This window comes from Lutjanus erythropterus, chromosome 8, assembly GCF_056507025.1.
Source record: "Lutjanus erythropterus isolate fLutEry1 chromosome 8, fLutEry1.hap2, whole genome shotgun sequence".
Taxonomy (NCBI): domain Eukaryota; kingdom Metazoa; phylum Chordata; class Actinopteri; order Lutjaniformes; family Lutjanidae; genus Lutjanus; species Lutjanus erythropterus.
Genome location: NC_139324.1, coordinates 9,817,626 through 9,835,536, shown reverse-complemented (window position 1 = coordinate 9,835,536; position 17,911 = coordinate 9,817,626). Strand labels below are relative to the sequence as shown.

The 17,911-nt window shown below is 37.4% G+C and overlaps 1 protein-coding gene across 1 annotated transcript; it reads left to right on the top strand.

Annotated features, from left to right (window-relative positions):
- The first annotated feature begins 709 nt into the window (after positions 1-709).
- On the top strand, positions 710-12,791 carry LOC146322470 (signal transducer and activator of transcription 1-alpha/beta-like). Its single transcript, XM_084724459.1, has 25 exons — positions 710-786; positions 1,015-1,142; positions 2,314-2,458; positions 2,603-2,698; positions 3,030-3,107; positions 3,201-3,279; positions 3,372-3,460; positions 3,792-3,943; positions 4,065-4,226; positions 4,320-4,412; positions 5,030-5,089; positions 5,251-5,280; positions 5,406-5,496; positions 6,169-6,210; positions 6,625-6,657; positions 7,758-7,841; positions 8,002-8,103; positions 8,257-8,392; positions 9,496-9,536; positions 9,684-9,760; positions 9,953-10,092; positions 10,256-10,432; positions 11,311-11,374; positions 11,480-11,558; positions 12,586-12,791. The coding sequence occupies exons 2-25, from the start codon at positions 1,015-1,017 to the stop codon at positions 12,748-12,750; spliced, it is 2,343 nt and encodes a 780-aa protein (XP_084580585.1). The 5' UTR covers positions 710-786; the 3' UTR covers positions 12,751-12,791.
- The last annotated feature ends 5,120 nt before the right edge of the window (positions 12,792-17,911 follow it).

The following is a 17,911-nucleotide window of genomic DNA, read 5'->3' as shown; positions in this document are numbered from 1 at the left end:
CCATTTTGACATGAAACAGTAGAGGCGTAAACACAGGTGTTACCATTCAGGTCAAACAGGCTCAGGGTGCTGACGTTGTGGAAGTTACTGTTATTAGTATATTTAAGTAGATTTAGATTAGAGAGTAGATTTTTGCACCTGTACTCTTACTGTACTTATGTACACATAATACTACTTAGGTCCTCTAAAATCATAATTGAATACTGAGTACAGTTTGAATTAATATCCAAACTTTCATCTGCATTTTTGAAACCATAAGGCTATTTGTAATTTAGTGATATTTCAGTAATGTAACAGCACTTGTACCTGAACATAGACTTCAGTACTTTTCCCATCACAGTCTTTAACACCTGTGTTCACCCTACTGTTTCACATCAACATGGCTGCAGTGACAAAGGTCGACCTGTGTGCGTTTGCCTGATTTTGGTGTCTTGGATTGTCGTCTGTTAAATAACCATTATATCCGACATCCGGTAGAAACGGACGTAAACAGCAGCAGGCTCTCGGTAAATCAGCACAATTCCTCAATGGAAAAAAAAACACACACACCACATATTTTTTAGTGTTTCACACAGGCGGAAACTCAAACGGTGTAACCGCCTGTTAGCTTGACTAACACCGCAGTCGAAACTTAAGTTTCTCGGGAATCACGTGGTGTGCGGGCTGGTCGGCGAGTATAAAAAGCCCCACCTTTCTCCAGTTGAGATTGTAAGAGACGGTCGGACAGTTGGGACGTGTCAGCTCGTTTACCTTATCTATAAACGACAAAATAAGCACAGCAACAAGGTGAGACATTTTGTTGTCAGTAGGAGTAGAAGAAAACGTATTGTGTTTGCATTTTGTTATGGGACGTGTTTCGTTTCATGGTGCGTATTTCAGGTTATTGTTAGTATTACTGGTCTGGAAGAAACGTTAATTGACGCTAACTACTGTCACGCTACTAGTGTCCGTGGTGTTTAGCTAAGTTAGCAAGTCGTGAGTGATGGTTTTCAGACTGGTCACTTGTTTGTGCAGATGGCCCAGTGGCAGGAGCTGCTGAGGCTGGACTCAGCGCTGCAGGGCCGGGTGAGCCAGCTGTATGAAGGGACATTCCCCAGAGAGATCCGCCAGCGTCTGTGCCAAGTGATCGAGAGCCACGACTGGTAGGAGACACACTTTGAATATTCAGACATACAAAAACACCCTGACAGACCATTAGAGGGTCCTGCAGGGCATTCACATCCTTTGCTTGGGTGAAAGTACTAATATCACACTGTAAAAATACTCTGCTACAAGTAAAAGTCCTGCATTGAAAATACTAGTAAAATGTCCTCTGTGACTGCTATGCTGTCAAATATATTAAATCATTAGTAGACCATGTCTCACTGTGTTTACCTTCATTAAATCACCTGAAAACAACACCAGGCTGCAATCATACAGACCTCTTTACACTGTTTTTTTTTTTTTTTTTTTATAAAGGAGATGTCTAGTTATCAGGGCTCATCATTACCTCTCAGTGTCAATTTTGTCCTTGAAAGACATCACACTACAAACACTGTTGTACTGCGACTGTTTCATATATATGTAATTACTAAACTAGGAGGATTGTAGGATTTCAGAAACGTGGTTATGTACCCCATAAAATCAATAATTTGACACAAAATATTGATGTTAAAATTATTTTATTGATTTAAAAATGATTTTATTATTTCTCCATAGTTTATGATCATAACATAGCAACAGTCTGTTCTTCATGACAAGAGTCTGCTGTGTAATAATAAGTTATGTTCGATTTGCTTTATTCACTTGTTTGCAGCCTTTTCAGGGACCTCACTCAGACCTGTAGCACATACTATTTTTCATTGATGTTGTCGGCCTGCACTGTAGACACTAGTGCACCTGAACTAATGTGAGATTCACCCCCAGTCATTTTGTTGTGGAGCCGGGCCTGAAAGTGGAGTCATTTTTGAACAATTTGGTGTAGGACTGTATCTAATTCTTTGTTTTTCTTACATATTAATCTTCTGATTATGTTTAAATTAATGTATAGATTGGTTTGCAAACTTGTACTTAGTAATCATTACTACATTACAACATGAGCGCACAATGCTCATGGGTTGGACCACACCCATCTTTGAACTCGGTCTACAGTTTGATCTGAGCTACACACTTGTGATGTTTTGTATGGAAATATCTTAATTTGTAAAATTTGAAGTAACTAAAACTGTTTATTTTGAGTGATTTTATTCAAAGTGTGTCCTTATTCAACACACGGAGACAAACACAATCCCTGAATTAATGCATTAATTTACATTTTCTGTTTCTCTCTGTCAGGGATTTGGCTGCTGTGGATGAAAATAAAGCAAACGTGTGTTTCTGTGCACTCGTGCAGTATTTGGATGAACAGTGGAACCGCTCTGTTCAGGAGAACAACATTTTACAGGCACCCAATTTTCCAGGGATGAGGGAGTACTTGCTGGTAGGGCAGACATGCTGTAATGTGACCTGAGCACTGTGTTTAACATTTAATTTAGATTTGTTCTCGTGTCTTTTGTCAGAGCAGAATAATTTAACCTCTTATTGCTTTTGAGTATATTTGATTGTTTCTCTTTTTTGATTTTAGAAAAACTTTCAAAATGAGCCACTGAACTTGGCAGTAATCCTCTCTGAATGCCTAAAGGAGGAAACGAAAATCCTGGCTTCAGCCTCTGAGGCGCAAGTAAGATGACTCATGATATTTGATTTACAAATGAACAGACAAGATTTTTCAAGTCTGTTTTTTGTTTGGCTTAACTATTGTATTCCTGCTCTGAATGGCTACATCAGAACTTAAGATTTCTGTTTGCTACATAGATGATTATAATGTTTCTGGTCATCACAAATTAAGATTTTTTTGTTTTCTGTCTCATGTAATATATAAAGCTGTGCTGTTTTCTCTGGCAGCCCCCCCTTCAGCAGCTGAAAAAAGTCATTGTTCACATAGAGTCTGTTTGGTAAGAATGGCCACCAAATGACAATTATAGTGAAAGAAACATGTTTGTTCTCGTCAGGGTTGCAGCAGTCCAGCCATGGATCAAAAATGGGGAAAACTGGACAACAAAGTCAACGAGCTGAAACAGCAGACTTCGGTAAATTCAATTGGACTGTAACTTTCTTCATGATTACACAGTCGTTTGCTGGTTTGTAGTTTTTGATTTTTTTTTACTTCCACTTTAATACAGGAGGTAAAGAAGGAAATTAAGTCACTGGAGGACCTGAATGAAAAACTTGACTTCATACAGGAAACCTGGCAAATCCAAGGTATGGTAGGAGACATGAAGACACAGGTGATTTTGGTTTCAGGTTTGGTTTGACTTCAAGCTTCACTCATGTCTCATATTTGTCTTTACTAGTGGAGCAGAATATTGGATTGGCCCAGTCCCGTGCTATTGTGGAAGACGAATGTCTGAAGCAGACCAACTTTATCACACAAACAAAGCAGGTACTGTAGACACCTTTGTCTTTCTGCTGTTGACTGATGGTTGCAGCAGTCTCACTAAAATTGATGTCCACATCAGTTAACAATAATTTGTTTTTCTTTTTGACAGCACAGTCAGTTAAAAGTAAGAGAGTCATTTCAGTGTTGTTTTTGGGTATTATCTTTACTAGTTTTGAAAAAACTCACTTTTTTTCTCAAGTCATGGGTTTTCTTGATAAAATACTTGGCATAATTATTCTAAGCCCCAACAATCTCTACATGATTGGTCAGTGATAAAGCAGTTTAACTAGACGTCCTCCAGACATACTTAAACTCTTTGTTTTTTATTTTGCAGAGGTTGCTGCAGCAGATCGTGAACATTTTAAAACTGGCAAAGGAGATAGTGGTGACGCTCACAGATGTGGAGTTGCCTGAGTGGAAGTACAGGCAACAGCTGGCCTGCATTGGAAGTCCAGTTGACACCTGTCTGGACCATCTCCAGAAGTGGTGAGAACTTATTAGTACTGCCTTGAGTGTTAATGTTTCATGTTGAGGAAGAAACTGTGTTTATCTGAGAAAAAGTCTTTGTGTCCCAGCTGTCACACACAAACTCATGTTGTCTGCGCAGGTTCACGACTGTGGCAGACGTTCTGCTACGAGTACGAGAACAGCTGCAGAAACTGCAAGAGCAGAACAAGACTTACAACAGCACTGTTGTCTCCAACCTCACTGGTCCCATGGCAGAAATGCAGAAATTCACAGTGTCCTTGCTCATAAAACTTCTTTCAAAGTGAGACATGACATCATATAACCCTTGTGTGTTATATTCAGTACCTACACACAGATCCATAATGTTGACATATTGTCTTCTGATCTTGTGCAGTGCTCTGGTGGTTGAGAAACAGCCTGTCTTGTCAAGTTTACCACAACGACCTCTGATACTGAAGACTGGTGTGCGATTCACAATGACAGTGAGGTGAGGCTGCACCTAACACAGTGTTGCTCTGCAGGCTGTTCATGAAAAAGTGAAATAAAAAAGTTTCATGAAGTTGTGATTTTCTCAGACTAACTAACATCATCACACAGACTGAAGACTCTCAGCTTTCCAGTCAGACCCTATTCATGCAACTTCAATACTATTCAGGGACCCCAGTATGCAGGAATAGACTAGGCAAAAATAACAGTTCACTGCATGCAAAAAACATTTTTTGTCCCAAAATGCATGTGATTAGCATAAAGTGGACATGTCTGTAAAGGGGAGACTCTGAATCATAGAACTCATTTTCACTGAGATACCTTGAGGTGAGACAACAAAGGGACCCCTTTAAAAATGGCCACAACAGTTTTTCCCTCGCCAAAATGTCACTTAACTTTAGAGTATTATTAATTCCCCTCCTGACAAGCTAGCATGACATGGTTGGGACCAAACGATTCCTTATGTCCTCTGACACTGGTATAATACCCTACAGCGTCTTAAGGATAGAAGTGTCAGCCATAGATGTGTCTGTCACCACGGATTTGAAGTGCTTAAAAAGTAATGTATATGGATTTTTTTTGTTTCTTTTTGTCAGTATGTGTTTCTTGTCTTCTTAGGTTCTTAGCAAACCTCCCAGAGTTCAAGTGTCTGCTGAAAGTCAAACCTGTGTTTGACAAGTAAGTCAAGGAAAACTTCTGAGCCAGTGATACACATTATTATATACATAAATAGAAATCTTCCTGTTTGACTTTTTTTGTTTCTAATAACAGTCTTTCCTCTGACTTCTTGTTTTCATATAAATCTTTTCTTATCATTTTTTTCTCTTTCTAAAAATAAGGGATGTTGAGGAAGCCAAGACAGTTAAAGGGTAAGTAAAGGGTAATAAAACAAATTGAAAATGTAAACTGACAAATTGCTTATATTATCATAATTTCTCATAGACAACAGATGCATTTGTGGACACAGACAAACTCTGCTCTGATGTTGTTGTAGGTTCCGCCACTTTGAATTCAGCAGGGGCGACGGTAAGGTGTTGGACGTGGACACGCCAGGTGGAGGCTTGGTGGCAGAATTTGGTCACATGGTATGAAACTCTATAAACTACTGAACTTCAAAAAATGACATTTTGTTGGATCTATTAGTTCATCTGTCATTAAACAAATACATAGCTTTGTATTTTATAAACAGCGCATGTAATGTAATGCATGTGTCACTTGGCTTAAAGGGACAGTTCACCAAAATGAAAATTCTGTAATTATCTACTCTCCCTTGTGCCAACTCAAGGTCAGGTTTAGTTTTTTAGTCCACAAAACCCTGGAGCTTAGTGGACTGGAGTTTCACAGGAAAATAGTGTTCTGGTCTCCCAAACAATGGAATGTTCACATGAACATGCACACCGTCTGAAGTGTGTGTGTGTGTGTGTGTGTGTGTGTGGTGTGTGGAGGAGACTTGGATTATGCCAGACAAGCAGTATGGAGGCATTTTATGTTTGTTTTTTTTCCCAGTTGTATTTTTTTACATTTTAAAACTCATCACCATTCACTTCCATGGTTTGGGAGATTCTGCAGTGCCGTTTTCCTGTGAAACTCAAGCAGTGTTTTGTGGGCTAACAAAATAAACTCAACTCTCAGTCGGCATGAGAGTGAGTAGATAATGACTGTATTTTAATTTTTGGCTGAACTATCCCTTTAATAAATGTAGCATTATGAGTGTAATGACTGCAATTCTTATAAACATTTTTGATTTTTTTTTGCAGTCACTCAAGGAAACAAAGGAAAAAGCCAAAGGATCATCTGAGGTCAGAGGAGACATTACAATTTTTATTAATTGTAGTTATAAAAAAATAACAATGATAAATATAATAATGTCTCACTGAAAGTGGAGCCAGTTGTCCAGCCAGATGTGGGCTAAATTGCTCTGAGACAGAAACAAAACAATACCTTGTTATAAACCTTATATCCACAATTTAAGTACAGATGTGATCATTGGATTGGCTCATTTGTGCAACTTCTGAGGGACTCAACATAATGAAGATGATGACGTTACAGTTAGACATCTTGGTACATGATATGAAACTCCACAAACTGCTGAACTTTACAAATGACATATTGTTCTATGTATGTGTCCATTTGTCATTAAACAAACACACAGCTTTGTCTTTCATGAACAGTACATGTATTATAATCTTTTGTTTTGTTTTTCCTCACTCAAGGAAACAAAAGGAAGAGTGAAAGGATCATCTGAGGTAAGAGGAAACATTCAAACTCTTGTTATACAAAATAAATGAACAGCATTGACTGTTCTGATTGTCATTAAACAAACAAACAGAGGATATGTTCAGTAGAATCTTGAGAGAAAAAAAGACTGGTACAAGAGTGTAGTTACAGCAGAGTTACTAAACCATCATTTTAGTATGAAATGTCTTCTAGATGAACCCCTTCTTTCTGAAAGTCGTTGAAATTTATCCTGAGGGCTTGCATTACCAGATTTCATGGCAAGCCATCCAGTAGTTCTCAAATCACACCCTAGGCATGCTTTGTGTGTTCATGAATGGGACAGATCTGAACTTTCTCACTTCTTATGCCTCTGTGCCAATGACAGTGAGAGCCAATCATAAAAAAGTGCATCCTCAGGCTGATGTCAGAATGTTGTTAGTTTTGAAGATAGGTTGTCATAATCAAATATTTGGACAAATTAGACAAAAACTTGCGAAAAGTCAGAGGTTTAAATTCTTTCAAAGGCTGGCATACCAGATCTTATGGCAATCTGCTTAATAGATCACAAATCACAACCTAGTTGTGTTTTATATGTTCATGAACGGGACAGATCTGAACTTTATATTGTATGTTCATCATTTCCATTTTCATGAAAGTTATATCTCAGGAATGCCTGGAAGGAATTTCTTTAAAAAAAAAACATGTTTTTGGCCATAATACAATACTTCATACACCAAGTATGACAATATTTCATACAAATATCTTATAGGATAAAATGCTGAGGTGATGTTTTATATTCAAAAGGTGAAAGGTCAACTTCACTGTGATATAATGTTCAGCTCTCTATCAGTCCTCTGTAAAGCTAGTTTCTGAGTGGGAACAGCATGTTTCTCACAGGAAATTATTCACTGAAATCACACATTAATAAAGTGATGACTTCCATTTTGCCAGAAAATACATTGGTCTGGTTGGCGGAGACATAGAACTGCAAGCAGATAATTCTGGTTTTATACTGGGTTGCATTTCATTGAGTTCATCTTCCCCTCCACTACTTCTAAATGATTGCATTTGATCATTCAAAAGATTATTTTTTTCACCTAAAACCTAAAAGGCTCTTTCTTCTCATCAGACTCGTCTGGGAGTGACTGAAGAACTCCACATCATTAAGTTTGTGACGTTGTTTCAACACGCTGGACTGCAGTGTAACATTGAGGTGAGTAAACACGAAATTACAGTCAGACCCATTTCAGTTCTTTGCTGCTGAACTTCAAATATTATCAGCTGACGAAAGGGTACTATTAGAGCTACAGTTGTTCAGTCATAGAAAAAAGTTAGTCATCACTCAATGGTTTCCACCTCCTGTGTTGGTCCAGACCAGCTCCCTGCCTGTGGTTGTGATCTCCAGTACCAATCAGGTCCTCAGTGCCTGGGCCTCTGTCATTTGGTGCAATATGCAGTCTACCAGCGAACCCAGGGTAAAGACCTCTGCATTTTGAGTTCATTGTGTTGCATAGCTCATATTTACAAATTCAGTTATTTGAAATCATATTTGAACTTCCATGGTCACTTCCTAGTGGAGTCATTTGTCAGGATAAACTGTATTAAAAGTCTGTCACTTTGTTCTGTAGAACCTGTCGTTGTTTGTCAACCCTCCTCCACTCACCTGGCAGCAGCTGTCACAGGTTCTGAGCTGGCAGTTCCTGTCTGTTGGTCAGCGGGAGCTCGACGAAAACCAGCTCTCAATGCTAAGAGAGAAATTTGTGGGTGAGTGTTTGACCACATCTCTTCCATGGAATTGAATGGTGCACTCTGTCAGTACTGGATCAGTATTGGAGACAAGTCACAAGTTTTTCATGTCATGTGAACTTATATATTAAGTAAGCACTTAACATTTTGGCAAATAAGCTTATCTGCTTTCTTGCTGAGAATTAGATCAGACGCTCTCATGTTAGTGTGGTAAATATGAACCTAAAATCAGCAGGTGTGAGTCGCTCATCCCCACCCCAATCAATTTTGTTGTGAGTCATAGAGTGGCAGAGCACACCAGAAGCGAATTGCTTTCTTTGATAGTATTATGTTTTTAAAGTAATTTATTTCTTTTTTTTTTTTTAAACAAAATATGTCTTACATTACTCCACGTACCACTAGAGGGAAATCGCATACCACCAGTGATACAGGTACCATAGTTTGAGAATCTCGGCCTTAAAAGCAATCGCAAACTGGCATTGAACATGAATAAAATATTGGTAAATAGTTTAACCGACTAATACTTCTGGTGGCTACTAGGGGTGGGGATGTTTAATCATGTTGTCAATTAATCATTTACACCCCTATCAAAAATAATCTTGATCCTCTCAGCTCCTCTGTCATCTGAAAGTGTGAACAATGTAGTGATTTGTGTTGGTTCTTTAACATTGTGACAGTCAGTTTAAAGCAGAGTATATATTTATAAGTGGAGCAGTCCCATTTAGGTTTGGCAAGTTCAAAGTTGTGAGAAGTTGTTTTATAGTCTATTACAATATGATTATTAAAAAAGAAACACAAAATATATTTAAATGTTTTTATTCATAATCAGTGAATGTTATTTCTAACAGAGGATGGTCTATTATTCAAAATTAAAATACAGCAGATTTGCATATGTCCGTGCAGCCCCCAATAATAATGGATTAATCACTTAATATTTTATTATTTTAAAAATACCTCAATGAGACAAATATGAGTGAATGTGCATCAATAGAATTCAGTGCTTCATGTGGTTCTTGAATTAAACGTTGCACTCTTGGATAGACCTAACATGTAAAGGATGATGTGTTGATGTGTCTACCTCAGAGTTTATTTTCACAATATTTTTATGTAACTGTTCACAGATGATCCTGATGATCTCGTTCACTGGAGCAAGTTCTCCAAGGTGGGTGTTGAGGAAGATTCTTATTAGAGTAGTTTACACAGTCCTGACTAGGACTTGAGTGTGTGTGTGTTCTCTGTGTGTTTGTGATTATTGTAATTAACCCTAACCCTCTTTACATGTTGGCGCCCTGCTTTCCTCTGTGGACAGAACGAAAGCGCCTGGATTTGGATTGATGGAATTCTGGATCTGATCAAAAAACACTTGATGGATCTTTGGCGGGACGGGTAAGACACATCCAGACTAATCTCAGTAATGTTTTACTGATAATTCTGTTTACAGTAATTACCACATTGATCCATACAGCACCAACAAATGAGAACACTGAAACACTAACAGTCTGGGTACTATTGTTTGAGAATGTGGATGGGGATTATGTTTCCCTCTCACTTTTGTCATGTTCTGTACGTTGTTTTCAGTTCCATCATGGGGTTTGTGAGCAGGGAGAGAGCATGTGCTCTGCTGCAGGACAAACAGCCAGGAACCTTTCTGCTCCGTTTTAGTGAGAGCAGCAAAGACGGAGCGATCACCTTCAGCTTTGCTGAATACTCCAATGGTGGTATGTCTCTATATGTTCAGAAAAAATTCAAAACTTGTTCAAATTAGGGTTAAAACAATATAGTTTCTTACTTTCTTTTGCTGAATGCAATAATTTCGACAGTAACATATTTATCTTCCTATATTTGTTTACTTTTCTTTCAATACGTGTGGTTCCCCTGTAGAGACACATGTGCATGCAGTGGAGCCCTACTCCAAGCTGGAGCTGTCTGTCAAGTGTCTGCCAGACATTATTTACCTCTACAATATGAAAGACCAGAAGACCACGAGGAATCCTCTGGTCTATCTGTACCCAGACATCCCCAAAGACATTGCCTTTGGACGCTACTACACGATCTCAGGTATTGTCTCTTGCTTGATTTTTTTTTTTTTTTGGTATAATAAAATACTGACTCGATCTCAATGCAGGAGTTGAAGAAAATGAAGCTCCTCAGACTCTCTAACTTGTAATGATTCGTGGATTTTTAGGGCCTGATTTACTAAGATCCCAAATAAAGGGTACTAAATTGCATGTTCATTCAAATGACAACTATTTTAATGACAACAGGTGCAAACATTGTGGGGACAGCAGTATTAAAAGAGGGGTTTTGTGTGTTTTACAGGTGTTCATATGGGGAATTTAGAAGGAAAGCAGAAATGCCCCATATTGCATGTTCATTAAGGCAGACATACTAAATGGACAGTGTGTGCTGTCTTGCACATTTGAAAGACACAGTCTTCACAGTACACCGTTAGTAGATCAGCTTGCACATTTGTTTGCAGGTGATATCAAGCTTCTACACGTATTTAAACAAGCAAACCTTTAAGTAAATCAGGCTGTTAGTGTTTATGTTTCCATCTCAAACAATGCCAAGGTTATCCAGTTTAAGTCAGAACAAGAGGTACAGTTCAACTTTTTTCATTGAATTTAAAGTGCAGCTTCTTCCCAGTGGCTGTGAGGCTTATGAACCCCCTGGCTTAAAGCCTGTCCTCTGTTCTCTGTATTGCTGCAACTACATGCAGTTATTGATGCACTAACATGCTGCTTGTTTTTTTAAACTGTGTTCTATTTATTAGAGGCTTTTAGGCTATTTAATAATTTATTATGGTATTATTCTGTAGGCTGCTGGACCTGGGTAACTATTTTCGTTCCTTCATGTTTTTAAGACATTTGAATGACACTAAACTGAACTGAACTGAAGAGCCCTGTAATGACCTCTAATCAACTCTGTTCATGCAGCACTGTCACCACCTAAAAAGATTGGGGATGGGTACGTCATCAGAAAGGACATTACTCAGTCTGAGTGAGTAAGACAATAATAATCAAAAACATCAGGAATAAACCTTTTACATGGTGTAGTTTTGACCATCTACAGCTGTTTCCTTAATTTTACATGTCTTTTGTACAGCTTTCCTACACCACCTCCATCTCCACCTAGAGAGAGTCCCATCATGGACATGGACACGGACTCGGACATGGACGCAAGTGTAAGTCCAACATTTTGCAATTAATTTCCCTATAGTCTGTTACAATGGCATTTGTTGATATGTTTGGTCAACTTGAACAAGCTGCCATCACAAAATGTGATCATCACCCCCACAGACTTGGTACCTATTTACACATTCAGCAACATTCATTCTGATTCTTCATTCTGTTTCCAGCCGACCCACAAATTTTTCACAGACAGAGAAAGACCGCTCCATCTGGGCATTTTTAAATTAATTCAAGTCTAAGCTTTTCAAATTCTGTTGAAAGTGAAAGTAACATTGCTAAGGGCTCCACAGTGGAGGAGTTGGTCCCAAAAATGGGAGCAAAAGGGGGCAATACAGCAAACTAATTCCACGACCTCAAGCAGAAACATCTGGCTGTGTATGAGGAGAGCTCAACAGCTATTTAGAGTTCTATACCAGAAATATTTTTCAGTATTTTGCCATATCATTACAAATATTATTATTATTGCAGAAATACCCTTTGTATCCTGATGATCATGATTATTTTAGGGATATATTTCCCACCTCTACTTCATAACACACTATTTCTTCTTTATTCCAGTGACAGTATGTAGTATTTCACTGCTGACACTGTTGAGATTATAAACTTTTCTTTATGGGATCTCTGAAAACAAAAACTTTTACACACCCGAAAGTTCCTCTGTTACTCTTTGATGCCATTTTCTTGAATGAACACATATGTAGCATGACATGTAGCCTTATATGGAGCGTTAATTATGCTAATGTACAATTCTCATGAACATGAGCCCACCATACAAAAAAAAGGTCAGAAGGTTAAGATAAGAATACAAAAATGTTATTGCATGAGGCCCAATAAGCATGAAAGAAGTTTAACAAAAAAAAAAACTTGATAGAGCTCAGAGGAAAAACAGAGTCGAGTGATATTTCTCTTTTGATCCAGAGTTAAAATGAAAATAATAATTAGTGCAGCTTGGCAAGAATCACATGGTTTGATTTTCTTCCTCTGCAGTTCATTTCACAAAATCTTTCTGTTTTCTTGTAGATGGAGACTCATCAACTGTTAAAGGAAGTGTTCCCTGGTTTATTTGACACACCTGAACCTCATGACATCTACACATCTTATCAGCACATGTCACCGACTCAAAGTAGATATGTGGTGTCAGAATTAGACCCTTTTTTTGGTGTAGGTGTCAGTGATACAATGTAAAAATAAGCACAACAAGCTTACTTACCCAAAAAAATGAAAAACTGTAAGTAAAAAAAACTGATCATAATGAGTGTCATACTGTACTAGGGCTGTATGGAATAGTTTGAAGCTTCCAAACTTCATAAGATTAACAATCAAATCCTAAATCAACATTCAGATGATTCATTGTTTAAACCAGGTATTTCTGCCCATGCACAGGTGAAAACCTTATATGCAGTGGGTTTTTTTTTTTTTTCTCTCTAAGCACACAAGCACTTGATAATAGCCTCAGCACTTCTCTGCCAGAAAAAAGACTCATTTAAAGGAGAATTCTGTAATATATTTTCCATAATAAATAATGACATTACACCAATATGTCATCAGAAAGTCCAGAATGTCTATTTTTGTAGCCATGCACTTTTGTTTGCAGGATAATGGGTTAACTTTACATCGACAGACAAGTGAAAGTTATGAACAGCTGATCAACTTGCAGTGGAGGACTCGTTGTCACTTCTGTTATTTTCAGTTTACAGCGCTGCTCCAACTCACTGTTTGGACTGCTGTTGGGGTTTTTGTACGTGCAGTTACTACATATTGCTCCTTATTCAAACTGAGGATTTTGTTCAAGGATTTTCATGTTTGATGAGAAACATTTGAAGCTTCTTTCAAAAACCTCAACAGAAGCTTCAAGTTTTAAAAAATGACATTCTGTATAACCCTGCCTGCTACTAAAGTTTCTTAAGAGGCCATAAGGTTTTAATAAGCTTATAGGTAATAAGTAATCGGCTCAGGACAGAGTGCCAGAGGCAGGAGGACCAATCAAAGAAACTTTAGTGGACTGACTCACACACTGACGTGAGATTTGTAGATAGTTTTTTTTTCTAATTTTTTTATATACAAACTTTGGAACTTGAGACCTGATGTACATCATGTACCTTCTCTTACATCAGTTCTCCACAAATGCAAAACTTTCCTGCTCTTCACTTTTTTTTGCAATACACTACACACAATTCCCTACATTTAACACAGTCTTAATTGATTAAATCTCTTGTGTTCGTATGAAAAACACTGTGATTCAGAATGCTAAACTCAAACCACTGATTCCTCATGTGGGCAAACATCTGTAGCATTTCAATTAGCACCCATAGCTTTAGCAATAAAAGGATCAAAGTTGAGCTCTGGGCGAGGGAGGCAAGGCTGATAGTCGAGCCAAACTCGAGGCACTTCACTGTTGCTTGATCGTCCAGATGAACAGAAAAGAGAATAAGTAAAAAATAGGACAAAACGATATGACTAAAAAGTCATATTGCAGTTATTTGACTGAGATTGCGATTTGCGATACGATTAGTGAGATGGATCATTTTTGCATTACAATTTTCATTTTGACAAAAAAAAAAACTATTTAGAAAAAAAAAAAAATCTAATAAGATTGTGATGGTGCGTCATTTTGGGGGGATCTGTACCAAACACGTTTTGTTTTTGTTTTTCATCTGGAAAATAAGACTTATAGGCTCCTACATCTCTGCAGCTCTGCAGTAATCCATTATAATGCTGCCTTCTCATACTTTCCTTTTTCAAAAAAATTTCTATCTGGTTCTGCGATTTGGCGATTATACTTGGTCATATTGTGATTTCAATAACTTTGGGATTAATTGTGCAGCTCTAGTAAAATAAAACTGCTGAGCTTACTGTAGGACTGCATATCTAGAATGTACTTAATGATTATTGTTGTTGTTTATACTATAAAAATGTATTTTTCATATATGAATTTGAATGAAATTAGGGACTGTACTTTGTCAGTGTTCAGTATTGTTGCTGTATTGTTCTAATAACTGCAGTGCACTTACTACTGTCATTTTGTTTTCTATATTTTTTTCTCAAAGTTTGTGTTTACTGTATGCACTGGAGAGCATATCTGGTTCACAGCTGTTCTTCTGTAATGTGTACTGTATGTGCTGTGCATATGTTGCAATAATTGTTGCAGAGAAAAATAAAGTCCTGTTTTAACAGTATATTTGCTTCTGCACATATTTCTGTAGAAAGTCTCTCTTTACATAATTCTTCATACACACAACTAGTTGTAGTGCAGTTTTTTTTTTTTTGTTTGTTTGTTGTGTTTTGTTTTGTTTTTTATGAGCCGAACCTCAGCCCAGATCTGCACAATTATGAGCACATTCTCAGCCTCACAGTTTTTGCAAAACACTATACACATTCTGAAGTCGAACATGATGACACTGCTTTTCAGGATAACCACACATATTACCAAATGATCAAATGTGCCTATCAGGTGCACAGACAGTCAGGGTCTATAAAAAGGCAGCAGGTGAATGCGCCTGTCTTTAACAAAAAAACAAAGGCAATGTCACAGTAAGAGGGATGTGGAAAAGGGAGAGGTAGAGGTAAACCTGAGAAAGGACAAGGACAAAGAAGACAAATATTGGTTGATGAAAAGAATGAGTTGACTTTGAGAGCAAATAAATTGTTACCAAGCATGGTTATGAAAACAGCTCATTTTGTCAAAACGCTACACACAATTCACACAATCTTACAAACAAGTAGACAAACACATTTCTGCTTTTCTTGTTGGCTGGGTTTGATTTATTCAGATATGTTAGAATCCATGAATATACTGACAAAACACAACACATCATGGTCCAAATAATCATTCCTCTCCACAATATAAAATTAGTCAATAAATCCATGCATTTCCAAAAGTTTCATTTTGCATTGAAAAGGAGCAAATATTCTAAATAGAATATAGTACACTGAGAAAGGAAAGACGTTTGTGGAAACAAAAAGAAAGCATGAACAGCAAAAATGCTAAGCATCATCTCTTCACCTGTAGCTGGATCTGGTCAAAGCTTTTCGTCCATATCACAGGGTGTGTGGGCCAATCAAAGTCCAGATGAAATGTCACAGGACAGCATACACAGCATTGCTTCAAACAAGGAGTGGCTGTGTCAAAAATAGTGAAGTAGTGCATACAGTAGGCTCCATTTTACTGATTTTAGTGAAAAGTTTTTCATCTGTCCTCTTGTTGAAATCTCTGAACTTTTCATCATACTTATGCCTGATTGGTGAGTTCACCCCTGAGCGGTGTCTGTACACCCTGCAGCCATGTTTGACCATTTGGTTACACACTTGGTGTTTTAAAAGGGCAAACAAGTGACATCATATAAGATTTTTGTGTCCGTTATAGAAAAGTGTGTTTGGTGTTTTGCAAAAAGTGTAAGGCTGAGAATGTGCTTATCATTGCACATAACTGGGTTGAGGTGTTATTTTTAATTTTAATGTGTAAACAATTGTATTTTTAAAAAAAGTAAAACAGTAATTCAGATATTTCAACAAGAGCACAAGAGCACCTTCCCTTAAAAACAGTACAATATAGCAACTAAGTATTTTAAGTAGTTTTTGGTAATAACATTCCGTGTTTGAAACTATGGCCTGCATGCGTTCCTCTGATATTTTACATGTATTTTGACTGGTTTACTTTTTAAATTCATGCTGTCTTTTTTTTATATCAAGTATTTTTGCTGTGTTTATGTACTATATGTTATTCAGAATATGTTACGATGTTTCTTTACAAAAGACTGCTGTTTTTGTGTGTTGTATTTGGTCAGTATATTCATGTACTTTACTTAAACAATATATCTGAAGAAATGAAACTGAGACAGAGACTGAGCAGAAATGTGTGTAACTGGTTCAAACAGAATCAGATCATATGAACCTTATGTTTGCCTTATGTTTTCTCTGCAACACATGTGCAATTATCCTACATAATGATCTATATATATTTATACATATATCCATATAGCTCTATATATCTGTATAAGTAAAAGGTGTATATTGTATAGTAAAGGGCCTTTATAGTCTGAGTGTATAGTGTATATAAGAAAAAAAAACTGTGGAGAAAACACATTAATAAAGTCATCATGTCAGAAAACTACAGAGTAAAGTCAGAATCCTGAGAATAAAGTCTGAACTTCAGATGTGACCCTAAAGAAAACAAATAACCAGAGAAGAAAACAGGCCACCATAAAACAAGTAATAATATTTACTACATTACCATCAGTGATGAGTCTTCCATTTGTTCTGCTTTAATTTTGTTCTCCTGTTTCTCTTACAGATGAGTTCAGAGTAAAGTGAGACATAACATGCAAAGCTTTTGTGAATCATTCCCAGTGTTTTTTTTCTTGTCTTTTTTTTTGTTTGTTTGTTTACATCTTGAATATGATGAAACAGAGTCTGCTGTGTTTTAAGAGGTCATATTGGGTTCATTAACCTGGCTGTTTATTGTTTTGAATGTATTCATATTATAGCTGATTATATTTTAACTGCTGATTGGTTTTCTATAAGGTCTGTATGTATATAACGAACAACACTGTAGTGTTGACACACATCATTCATTCAGTAATTGAAGATTATCTGCCACCTACAGTCCACTCTGAGCCACAGCAGAAGTTTGTGGAGCTTTTATTTTGAAAGCAGGCGGAAGTACAACACCTACAGCCGAATGCTGCTCGCTTGATGGAAGTTTGTACAGCATTTATCGAGAACCACGTGATTCTCGGAAAGTTTTGAGTCGGCGGATGTGGTGATATTTCTTCGAGGGAGTCCCTAATCCCCAAAAGCATAATGTTGAGCTACATGTCCAATGTTAAACCACAGATGCCTTCACATTGTCACTCTGGCAATCAGCAGGGCTGCACATGACAACAGTTAGATGCCGGTAATTTATTTTCACAAAGACTGATTGCTCCTTAAGTGACAAACTGATGTTATTGTTTTTTCTTCATCAGAGAAGCCCAGTAACATGATCCTCCCTGATTCATCTTTTACAAAAGAAACAAAGGTGAGAGACAAAAATGAGGATTTCAATGCTTTCATTTCGGTTGTTGAGCTAAAGCTTTTGACCAAGTTGCAATATTAAAATAAGCATCAGTTGGGCCAGTTGTTTTCAAAGAGGGACACATTCAACCTGGGTAATAATAGTACACAAAGTAGTGGTGCACAAACAAAACAAACCCTGCAAGTAACTCACTGCAGCACTGTATGAAGTATGAAAACAAAAGTATAAAATATGCCACTGCATTGTGGGGTTTTGCAGAGTGTGGAGCAGAGGGACAGAGCTGCTGCTCACAGCTGGTATATATTCTGGTATTTACAACTGTAACTGAAATTA